The sequence below is a fragment of the Diabrotica undecimpunctata genome, chromosome 6 (genome assembly GCF_040954645.1).
Source record: "Diabrotica undecimpunctata isolate CICGRU chromosome 6, icDiaUnde3, whole genome shotgun sequence".
NCBI lineage: Eukaryota > Metazoa > Arthropoda > Insecta > Coleoptera > Chrysomelidae > Diabrotica > Diabrotica undecimpunctata.
The window spans coordinates 115,306,812-115,319,010 of NC_092808.1; the positions used below are offsets into that span (position 1 = coordinate 115,306,812).

At 33.0% G+C, this 12,199-nt stretch overlaps 1 protein-coding gene across 6 annotated transcripts in view; it reads left to right on the forward strand.

Annotated features, from left to right (window-relative positions):
- LOC140443774 (uncharacterized) overlaps window positions 1–12,199 on the forward strand; it is a 53,657-nt gene that overhangs the window by 16,566 nt on the left and 24,892 nt on the right. For 3 of the 6 annotated variants that reach the window (XM_072535214.1, XM_072535211.1, XM_072535208.1), the window contains 3 exons: window positions 782–1,450; window positions 2,216–2,296; window positions 3,929–4,162. In XM_072535214.1, the coding sequence (XP_072391315.1) occupies window positions 782–1,450; window positions 2,216–2,296; window positions 3,929–4,089 (911 nt within the window). In that variant the 3' untranslated portion in view covers window positions 4,090–4,162. Of the gene's footprint in view, window positions 1–781; window positions 2,069–2,215; window positions 2,297–3,928; window positions 4,163–6,971; window positions 7,052–12,199 lie in introns of those variants that run through there. The other 3 variants (XM_072535209.1, XM_072535212.1, XM_072535213.1) reach the window with 3 other exon arrangements.

Below are 12,199 nucleotides of genomic sequence, written 5' to 3' on the forward strand. Positions count from 1 at the left end.
TCCAAATTAACCTTGAATAAGCATATTAATGATTGTCAAAAGGCTTTTGGCAATTGGCAGCCAAAAAGTCAAAAGAAATATATTTTGTTAACAAAATAAATATGAACTACAGAAAAAGACAAATCTGATTTAAAGTATGTGTACCAAACGTAGGCAACTTTAGTTACAGCATGGTTCCACTTTGAACATTTCTTTAAAATAATGCATGATATTCAATTTACCGACACCACACTCAAATCTTGTTAGGTAATGAATCTGGAGTAAAGTATTCTTTTCTATTCTATTCATGTTTAGACTAATCTTTGCGAAAACATTTCAGTTAATGTGACGACGCAGTAAGCTTGGAGCACATTTTAAAACTTTATTATTGTTTGAAAGTCTTCCCCTTTTCCTAGTTTTAACACAAAACCCATTATTCTCATTAATCAATGAAAAATCACCAATAAAACTTTATTTCCCATATTTTTCTTATAATTAAAATTCAATTTTTTACATTTAATGATATTAATATAGAAAAGGTTTAACATCAATGTCTACTCTAAACTAGTAGCTAGTCTTATGAACAATGTGTATATTTTTGAAATATGCTAAGGATTTGTTTGTATTTTAGTATTAAACCTACATGGTCTGTTGAGCAATAAAAAAAGGATAATTGTAATGGTTCACATAAATGTTGTAATTTTTATCCATATATGATGCCCTAATTTGATTATTGCATTCATTTTCTCTTATATTCAAAGAGGTTGGTAAAATATCATATTATAGTTGGTTTGTATTTTAGGTTATCTCCAAGACGAACACAAAATGGAAAATATGGAGACACTAATTGAAGATTCATCTTACGAAGGAAATTATATGAGGCAACACTCCAAAGGAAAAACATTAGATACAAATAAAGAGAAATCTTTCAAGTGTGAAATTTGTTTTAATCAGTTTACTAGAGCAGATAATTTGAAAACACATATCAGACTGCACACTGGAGAAAAATCTTACAAGTGTGAAATTTGTTTTAAGCAGTTTTCTCAAAAATCTCATATGAAAGAACATTTGAGGACACACACAGGAGAAAAATCTTACAAGTGTGAAATTTGTTTTAAGCAGTTTAGTCGAGCAGAACATTTAAAAACACATTTGAGAGTGCACACTGGAGAAAAATCTTACAAGTGTGAAATTTGTTTCAAGCAATTTTCTCAAGCAGTTTCTTTGGCAAGACATTTAAGAGTGCACACTGGAGAAAAATCTTACAAGTGTGAAATTTGTTTTAAGCAGTTTACTACAGCAGGTAATTTGAAAACACATTTAAGAGTGCACACTGGAAAAAAACCTTACAAGTGTGAAATTTGTTTTAAGCAATTTAGTCGAGCAGATAATTTGAAAACACATTTAAGAGTGCATACTGGAGAAAAATCTTACAAGTGTGAAATTTGTTTTAAGCAGTTTACTACAGCAGGTAATTTGAAAAAACATTTGAGAGTGCATACTGGAGAAAAATCTTACAAGTGTGAAATTTGTTTTAAGCAGTTTAGTCGAGCAGAACATTTAAAAACACATTTGAGAGTGCACACTGGAGAAAAACCTTACAAGTGTGAAATTTGTTTTAAGCAATTTAGGCGGGTAGATCATTTGAAAAACCATTTGAAAGTGCACAGTGAAAAAAAATGACTTATTTTTAGCAGTTACGATTATGTAAGAGATTACACACTGGGAAAAATTTCTTTTAAATAATTGAATTGATGTATTTCAATTGTGTTACTTCATACTTATTCCAAACATATTAGTAAATGACAAACTAATTGATCTAGGCTGCTGCATAAATGAGACTTAAGGCTAAGAACAAAAAGTCAAATGTAGAAATAAAGAACTCGCCAGAAACGCATTTCTTAAAATGAGACAGTTTTTCATCTCCCGGAATTTGATCTTAATAAGTCATCGTCAACCTATATTAGAGACGGCACCTAAAGAAGAAGAAATTTGAATGTTGGCGTAGTAATATATAAATCAGAATTTACTTTTCTTTGTATTTGTGACAGTTGAAGTTCAGAACTTTCAATCTTCGAAGCGGAGTCAGGTAGAAAGCTATTTTGTAATATATAATATCATTATGTAATGCCAAATAATGATAGATAGGTACAATATATCATAAGGTCAACATTTTTATAGCAAAAGATTCCAGATGATTTGCAATGAATAAAAATCCAACAATTTTATGTTACAGATTTAAGAAGGTCGACAAGAGAACGAAAACCTAGAAAACAAGTATACTGTCCCTCTTTTATTGATATTTCAGAAGAAAAATGTAAGTATATTGTGTTATGTGCACATATGGGCAAATCCCCATTATTTTTCATTTTCAAAAAAAAAACTTTAGGATTTTTAAAATAATGGCACACCTTCTAAAAGGGTTAATTACTATTTAAATGGGAATAAGCCACAATTAAAGGTTAAAGTACGTTTATTGACGTTTCAATTTCCACTTCGGAAATCGTTCTCCTACATCTCCGTAAAAATTTGATTTTGACAATGTGCCAGTTTCTTGTAAAGAATTTCCAATCTCCGAAAATTTTGAATAACGCTGGGCCCATAACGGTTTCTTAATATTGTTCTGAAGCTATTTTCTTGTGGCATGTTAGAATAATTACTATTTAAATGGTAATAAGCCACAATTAAAGGTTAAAGTACGTTTATTGACGTTTCAATTTCCACTTCGGAAATCGTTCTCCGCTGAGACCACGAGCTTCAATTTCAGGTACCAAATAGTCCGTTATTACCAACGATTCCACCAGCCCATAAACCACATCAAACAGTTGTTTTTTCAGGGTGTAATGGCAACTCTTGAACCTCTTTGGGTTGTTCATCATCCCCAAATACGGGATTTTGTTTATTAACGTACCCATTAAGCCAAAAATGGGCCTCATCTGAAAACAAAATTTTTCTCGAAAACAGTGGATCTTCTGAAGGCTTATCAAGAGCCCATCGACTGAAACGGTGACGACTCGGAAGGTCGGTTGGCTTTAGCTCTAGCACTAATTGAATTTTATATGCTTTTAAACCAAGATCCTTACGTAAAATACGCCAAGTTGTTGCATATGATAAGCCAAGTTGTTGAGAACGGCGACGAATCGATTCTTCATTATTTTTGAGTACACTATCCATTACCGCCGCTACATTTTCTTCAGTACGTGCTGAATGTGGTCTATTTGGTCGCGTGTTATCCAATAATGAAAACGGCGTTTTAAACTTACTAATCGTAAAGCGAATTGTACGTTCGGTAGGCCGATTATGTTGACCATAAATTGCTCTAAGCGCACGAAACACATTCCTCACAGAACTCACATTTTCAAAATAAAACTTAATAATTTCTTGACGCTGTGCCGGGCGAAGTCTTTCCATCATGAAATGTCAAACAATACTGAACAAAAGCGAAATGTCAGTTTGATACTATTCATGCACGATCTCCAATCAAATCCACACCAAAAAAAGTACCTCTAAATGGTTCACCCTTTATTTACGCCAAACTCAAACGAATTATGAACCACTTTGACCGTTTTGCAATATTTAAACTTTTTGTAATCGTTAAAACAACTATAACAAAAATTATAAATAAAACTTATATTTTTTGAAAACACCCTGTATATAAAATTTGTTGGCCGTTTATGAAATAAAAAATAATTTCTTGTTTTTTTTCGTCCTGTATAAATGGTTCCTATTGTCGGATATCAACTAAGAACAATTAGGTGCTTTGTCTCGCATTTTTGCAAAATTAAAATATTTTAATTAAATTAAAAAAATTCGTATTTTACTAAATAATACTTTTAGCCAAACGAGAAGATAATCCCAAATGCGTCACCTCCATAGCTTATTGAATTTTAGTATAGATTTTTTATTTTCTCCAATTCTTGTTGTTTTTTAAAACATTTCTATTTTTTAGTGAACCGTTTGTTTGGTATAAGATCAGGTAAAAGAACAAGCAAAAGTGTTTACAATAGTGTTAACCAAATTAGTTGTCGAACACCACAGAAAGTACAAAAAATCAAGAATAGTATTAGAAGAAATACCAAAACTTCAGGAATTACAGAAAACAACATTTAAAAAATACCAAAGAAAGTCTAGTTATTGAAAAAAATGAAAGTGCCACAATTAGCAAATCACTAATTACATATAGGTAATTTCTAATTTCTAATTTTTACCTCTTGTTCCAGCTCTTGTAATAAATAATGCTTTACTTATGGTCTCGTATGGTACATTTATTTAAAAGACACTAGATACTCATTATTTGGTTTATTAGTTATCAAAGTACAATACTAGATAGTACTCAGTTGACGTTGACTAACTTAGACCGTTCTCTTGATTCTTCATTCTTAACAATATTGACAATACTACCCTAATCCCGTGATTTCCAGCTATTTAACACACGTGAGTTTGTTATCATAATACGTTTGTTATTTGTTAGTTGATACATGTTATTTAATAATCTTTCGACTACATTGCAAATTTCACTAGGTCAGAGTGTGTCCTCGTTACAACGATATTTTCAATGTCGTAAACAAATAATATATTTTGGCAAATGTGTGTCACGTAATTAAAAAGATTACTTAAATCTGATGCTTAATTAAATCCCGTTACACTCTTACTCTTTACTAAATTCAACATAATTCTTTGTACGATCTTAACCTTAATCTAATCTTAACCTAATCACTATTTTTTTAACAATATTATTGTTTTCTGATTATATTTCCAAATCCAAATATATTATTCAAACAAATAACAATAAATAACGTCCAATAATAAAACCATTGGTACTACTGAAATAATGACACTTGATGTAAAAATTTAGTTAAAGAAATTTTACATCCAAGAAATTCACGAATTTATTGACACAGAAATTAATAAATAAATTCATAAATTTCTTCGTGAATTTATTGTTGGTCTAAAGCATGTAGAATATGTAAGAGTGATACACGCTATACATCGTTTAAAGACAATACATATATTATTTTATCAATTTTCCAAAGCCTTTATTTCTTTATAAGCAATGTTATTTCTTTTTTAAATAAATACTTCGGACGTTTTTCCATACGAGCAATTTTTTAAATTCATTTTTTTGTGGTGAGCGATAATGCCCTTTTCATTTTCTATCAACAGTTTCCTAATCAATTGCCTCCTGTAATGATGCTTCATTGTTTCAATACCCGACTGATCCATCGGCTGCAACAAACTCGTTACGTTTGGTGGCCAAAACATTGCTCGAAATCTTCCATCTTCTCTTTCTAGCAGGGTTTCAGGGGGGTGGGTGTGTATTATCAAGAAGTAACAGCACCTTGCTGCCTTCTTTTCCCAATGTCTTTTGATGTTTTTTGACTTTATTAGTGAGGTATGAACACTTCATCGAGCCATTCTGTAAATAAAGTAGCAGTCATCCAAGCCTTTTTTAGTTTTTATAGACCACGGGAAGTTTTTTTACATTCTTGAATGCCCTGGGATTTTTTGATTTTCCTATCATGAGTAGGGGTAATCTATGATTTCCGGTTGCGTTAGCACAATTAAGGGTAGTCACGCGCTCTTTGCTTACTTTGTGACCAGGAGCACTTGATTCTCTTTTAGAAGCCAATGTAGTTTTTGGCAAGGCTTTCCAGTTAAGGCCCGTTTCATCAGCATTGTATACAAACTCAGGGTCATAAGAATCTGATTCAACTTTAAAAGTTTCAATGAAGTTTTCAGCAGCTTTAGGGTCAGCTGAAAGCTTCTCTCCACTTAAGTCCAACTCCCAGATTCCGTGCCTGGCTTTAAAATTTCGTAGCCACCCATTACTCGCTTTAAATGAACCCACACTGTCCAGTTTCTTGGCAAAAAGCATAGCTTTTTCACAAATAATAGGGCCTGAAAGAGGGTTCCCCAATGTTCGCTGCTGCAAGAACCACTTAAACACCACTTCTTCCAGTTGTTTATTTTCAGCTGTTTTCATACTCTTTCTCGATGAATTTCCGTCTTCATTCTCGAGAACGGATACAAAGTTTACAATAGAGAATTTATGTTTTTTAATGTTAGATACTGTTGACGTTCCCACTTTGTACACCTCGGCTAAATGTTTACTCGACACACCTTTGTCTAACTGTTCGATAATTTTAATTTTATCGGCCAACGATAATACCATACGTTTCCTCTTAGAACTCATCGTAGTTCACTGAACACAATAATCAAAACACTAAGGAACACGGACAAGTCAACACATCAATTCACTCTACTGCAGGTTGAAGAAGCACTGAACGACTAAATATGTAGCATGGTACAATGAATACACAAGGTATGATAAATAATGTTCCAAAATCGGTTTGCTTTCGCGCATGACGTAGTCAAGAACGCTTATTCCCGCAACATTTGAATGTAGTTGTATATTGCAAATAAAAACTTTCAGTTTTACAAAAAAATACTATACAGTATAAATAAACAATAACTAAACACCACAAGTCTCAGACACAGGCGCGCCTTACTGGTAATTTTTTACGCGCTCGTCTGAAATACGGCCGCCGGTTAAATTTTACCCATCAAATATTTTAAGCCCTTGCGAAGTGGATATTTGTATAAAGACACATATGTAAGCATATATCTAAATTATTTCTCTATTATAAAATAGATGACTCAGTCAGTATTGAGTTACTTTAAAATATATTTATTATCTCATAATTTGCAATAGTCACCATTGATAACCGATATTATTGTTGAACTTTTGTATTTATACAAGCTTTCTGTCTTGCCGGTGTAAAGTCGTCTGAAGTCGATATTTATTGTGTTTTGCGTTTGAACTAATTTGTGTCTTATTTTCATATAAGTAAATTTTGCATATAATAATCGGTAGGTTATAGTAATGTGTATATTTTTTATTTTACTAAATTTCATTATAACTCATCTAAAATACCATATTGAATTGTAAAACAGATTTTTCTTTATTGTAATCTATTTTGTTTTTATTTCAGTAAAACTGCTTGGAAGTGAGTGACAGTGAATCAGAATAAGCAAATCTACTACTATTTACCTATTCACAGTATTTCCTCTGTAGAAAATTTTTAAATTTCAACGGATTTGCATACAAAAATAGTGCTTATATTATTAGTATATGTATGAAAACAAAAATAAATATTTCGCCTGAATCCCTAGGAAAAGTAAAGGTTTTACGCTACTGAAGATATATTTTTTATTCAATTATAACCAAAACAAAACATTTAAAAAAAATTAGATCATTTTTTGACCATAATTTCAAAATTAATGTGTACGTTAAGCTGTATTAATGGGTTTGAGGTGGTTCGAGCGGTCTTGACTACGTCACACTCCTGGGCCAGCTGTCAAATGTCATGCGCAATATCATACTTTGTGTATTCATTGTACCATGAATAGGTATGTAACATGTAGCAGGTGCCGCGAGCGTGGGTCATCGCTCCCCCTCCCTATAGCCCGTTGCTATCGCTACACTACAGTGTGCTTACAGTTAGAAGGGTCAACTACTGCGCGCGGTTCCTGCATACATATTAATTTCTCTCAGGACGTGGCGCCTATACAAACTAGATTTTTTCTTTTTCTCAATCTGCTACGGATAATTGGCGATCCGGATAATTGGGAGTCCGGATAATTGGACTTCTACTGTATTTATACTGATATTTTACTATTTACTTTTAAAAACTATTTACTTTTTCTTTTTTTGGTAATTGTTAAGTATTAGTTTTTAAATTTCTTATTGCTTTTGATTGCGTATGTTTCATTTGTAATGTAAATTTCAACACTACCAAACAAATATTTATTTAACAAATAAATATTTCTTTATAGATTTTAAACCTTGTAACATATGTCATTGTCAAATATGTCTGTACGAAAAACATGGCGCCTGATAAAAAGTCCTATGTCCTATATAATATCCAAATGTCGCTGGCCTGAACCCTCGGAAATGAGGGAAGGTGGTCCAGTCGCACTATCCATAGCTGAAATGGACCGGAGCAGGTAAGGGTCACGGTCCGTGGACATATAGACCGTATACGCCAACAAGCTAGAGGGAAATACCTTTTTAAAACAAATGCAAATAAATGTTAACTAAAACTAAGAATCTGCAATAAAAGTGGTAATTAGTCTTAAGGCCGTATGACACTACGCATTTTCTTGTATCATTTCTTACATCGTTTCTGATATAGAAAGTTATTTATGTTTTCTTGTATCGTTTCTTGCACGTACATTTGTGCTCTGTATGACACTATGCAAGTTCTTTTATCGGAAATTGTATGTGATTCGGCACATGATTGGTCGAAATTTCGACACATATAAAAATAGAACGGCAGTACCTGAGGATCCCAAACCAGATGCTAATGATTATTTTTTAAAATACTGTGGTTCAAAAATGAAAGAAATAAAATTTCCCAATATTAAAACTAAATTGGAAACCACAATTTTTGAACATATTCAACAGGCTGTAATGGAAGACAGAAATAATAAATAATTTGGTTGTAATAATTTACTTGTTTTTTTTTTACAAATTATGTGTTTGAATGGCATGCTCTTGAAATTCTACTCTCTTATTTGGAGATATAAAATAATCTTTAAACTCATCACGAATTTTTAGAGCGGTTATGTATTGTTTTTAGTAATACATCTCCTACTTTCAGTAATTCCGATGCTATTTGATCCAATCCCTGTGATTTATTGTTTTTCAATTTGGCTACTGCTACTGCTGTTCTAATCTTGGTTATTGTTGGTGGGCACTTTTCTCTGATGTCTGCTTGGTCTAATTGTAGGGGAGGATGGGGTATTGTGAACCATCTAAGGAAGATATGCACATACTGTTAAACCAGAAATGATTTTGTTTTGTTTAATTAATTAGGGACGTTCATTAAACATTTAACTGTCATTTAGTTGCAATTGAAACATAATTTATTTAACGTATTTTCAACAAAAAAATGACAACTGACTATATGTCAAAAGTTCACATTGCCCCATAGGGTGGGGCAATGTGAACTACTGAGGAAAGTCACACTATTTCATTATCTAATGGCTATGTTTGGTAAATAAAATCAAGTAAAAAGAATTTTTTTATTAAAAATACTTAGAAAACCGGTAACAGAACATTAGTAAAAATAGACACATGTTATATTTATTCAGAAATACAAAATTCACACTGAAATTCTTCATCATCTTCTGGATCTATTCCCGCACATGCTTCATGAGCCCATTTCAGACAGGCCGAGCAACATACCCATCCTTCTTCATTGGCTGATGAGGAGAACCACTCGTTACAGTAAAAACATTCAGCATCTTCACCATTGCCATCATCTTGTACTTGATGGTTACATTTATTTTTTTTCTTTCCCTTACCATCTTTGGAAGGACAAACTTTTATTTTTTTGTTACTTCTTTCACTATCTTCGTGCTTATCATCATTTATTTTTTTCTTAGCTTTTTCCTTTTTCATTGTTTCTATTGCCTCCTTCGTGTTTATTTCAAGTTCTAATTCTAGCTTATACGGACTAGATGTCAGTACAGCCGTTTTACCTTTTTTGGATTTCCTCTTTGGTTCCATTAATTTACTTCTCTTTGGCAGAGGACGAATGTCTTTAGGGCTGTTTGCTCCAAATGAAGTTGTTGCTCTATTGTGTGCAGGGGAAATTGTCAATTGAAAATTGTTACCAGTATGAAGCTTTGCAACTGAGGTTGAAGCAATTACCTCATCTTGACTTAAGTGAGGCTCTGCAGTTGAAGTTGAAGGAATTGCCTCATCTTGACTTGACACTGGTAGACTATTATTCTCCAAATCTCTTTCAGTCGTAGCAGATGGTGCAAACTCGAGGTCTGTAAATATATTGGGATCATAAGGTACTATCCCACTTTTTTTAAAAGCGTTAATAGCAGTCAAAGGTGTTGCAGCTTGTAAGAAAGCCTCACCAAAAATTTTAGAGATTTGGAAAGCTGTTACCACTCTGCCTGGGTTGTTATTAAGAAACTTTTCTAATGCCATATCATAATATCGTGCTAAAGGAGCCATGACACCAACATCGGTTGGCTGCATTCGATGGGTGGAATGTGGAGGCAAACAAATGATATGTACATGTTTTTCCCTAGCCAAATTAATTACTTCTATGTTTTTTGTATGGCTGCTGTGTCCATCCAAAATCAATAAGATCGGATCGTCTTCACTTGGTTTCGTTTGTTGAAGAAAATGTTGAAACCATATTAAAAAGAGTTCACTATTTATCCAGCCACTATCGCTACAGGCGAATATTGAACCTGGAGGTGCACCAGCTTGGAGTTCAACTTTCATTCTCTTTCTTGCAAAGATTAACATCGGCGGTATGAAGATTCCTGATGATGACATGCAAATAACGGCTGTTGTTATTCCACTTCTATCAGCAGAAGTAAGCTATCCAACTTGTTTCCGTCCTTTATGCGCCAAGATTTTACTATTACATTTGGGGACTGTACCTAGACCTGTTTCGTCACAGTTAAAAACACGCGTTGGATTGACATGTTTAGAATCCAAAGTAGCTTTATACAGATCAAAAAATTGTTTTACATTGTAACGATTAAAAGCTTCAGCTCTTGCAGCAGATGTTGATTCGGGTTTACGTAATGAAAGCCCTGGGTGCCGTTTTCGAAATCCGTACGCCCAATCTAAACCTGCAAGTTTGTTTGTTTTATTATATGGATGGTCTATGTTATTTTTTTCGGCTAACTGGAAAGCTAGGTGACGAAGATCAAGCAAAGTAATTCCGTATAAACGCTTCTCCATATCTAAGATATAATTATACAATTCTTCTTCCTGTTCCTTGGTAAAAACCGTTTTGTAGAAACCTAGACCCTTTTCGTCAGGAGAAATTCTTGTTACTTTTTCTTTGCATCTGCGAATTAACGTTGCTTTCGGGATACCATAAACTTTACTAGCTTTTAAATAGCCCATTTCCCCAGCTTTAACTGTCCGGATAGCATTCTTCAAGGCAACAAGAGACCAGGATTGTTGCTCAGTTTTCATCACATAATTTCGTACCATTTCTAACTGCAAAAGAAGCATATAATTAAAAAAGTGTCAAGAAAATATAATGGGGCAATGTGAACCACTCCTAGTCCACGTTGCCCCATGCGTAGTACACATTCAAAATATGGAAATTAACGTACCAGTTCACAACGTATCAAAAGCAAATCTTAATTATTAAAAGCACATTTTACAAGCAACACCACAGTATCAAAAAGTTAAAATAACCATGTCTACTTACCGAGAAATCTTTAGTCAAAAGTAGTAAATTCCTTAGATCAGCAGCGACGAAACACGTGTTTTTAATTATAACACGTCTGAACGTACTCCCCGTGCGTTCACACTCATACTAAAAGTAGATAAGATGTCTACGCATATTTGTAGTAGTTACTAGATGCAGTGTTGCCAATTTTAAACAAAATAACCGATGTGGTTTACATTACCCCCATGGTCCATGATGCCCCATCCTCCCCTATATCAAAGTTCTCCTCCAGCCGCCAGAAGTTTTACGTTTTTGCTTTTGCGGCTTTGCGCACAAATTGGCGTATTTCTTGTACAAAAAACTGCAGCGGACACAAATTCTTGTATCGTTTCTAATATAAGAACTTATACGCTTGTATGACACTATCCATTTTTTTGTTATATCAGAAACGATATAAGAAATGATACAAGAACATGCATAGTGTCATATGGCCTTTAGAACTAAGAATCTGTAAGAGAAAGTTATTAGTTATCACACCTAAGACTAATTAAGCAAAAAAAGTAAAAAGTCATAAAAATTTCGAAAAAAGATGAAATTTCTATTTCATCGTCGATTTCGTCCAAAATATGATAGAAGTGTTCGTCGTGGTGACTTAGGGATGAATCAACAAACACATGTAACAAAATATCGACACAAAGCAAGTTATTGCAAATTTTGAACATCGAAAAGTCGATGAGGCCTAAAATGTAGAAAAATATCCTTATAAAAAGTTATTTTTATACCAAAAATATTTCAAAGTCAATAAAGAAAAATAAAGTCCTAAAAATATTTCAAAGTCCCTAAAAGAGAAATAAAATGTTAGCAAAATTATACTAAGGTATTTTCGCTCTGAAAATATTTCAAAGTCGATAAAGAGAAATAAAATATTAGAAATGTTTCAAACTCCCTGAAAGAGAAATAATATGTTAGCAAAATTATACTAAGTTATTTTCGGTCAG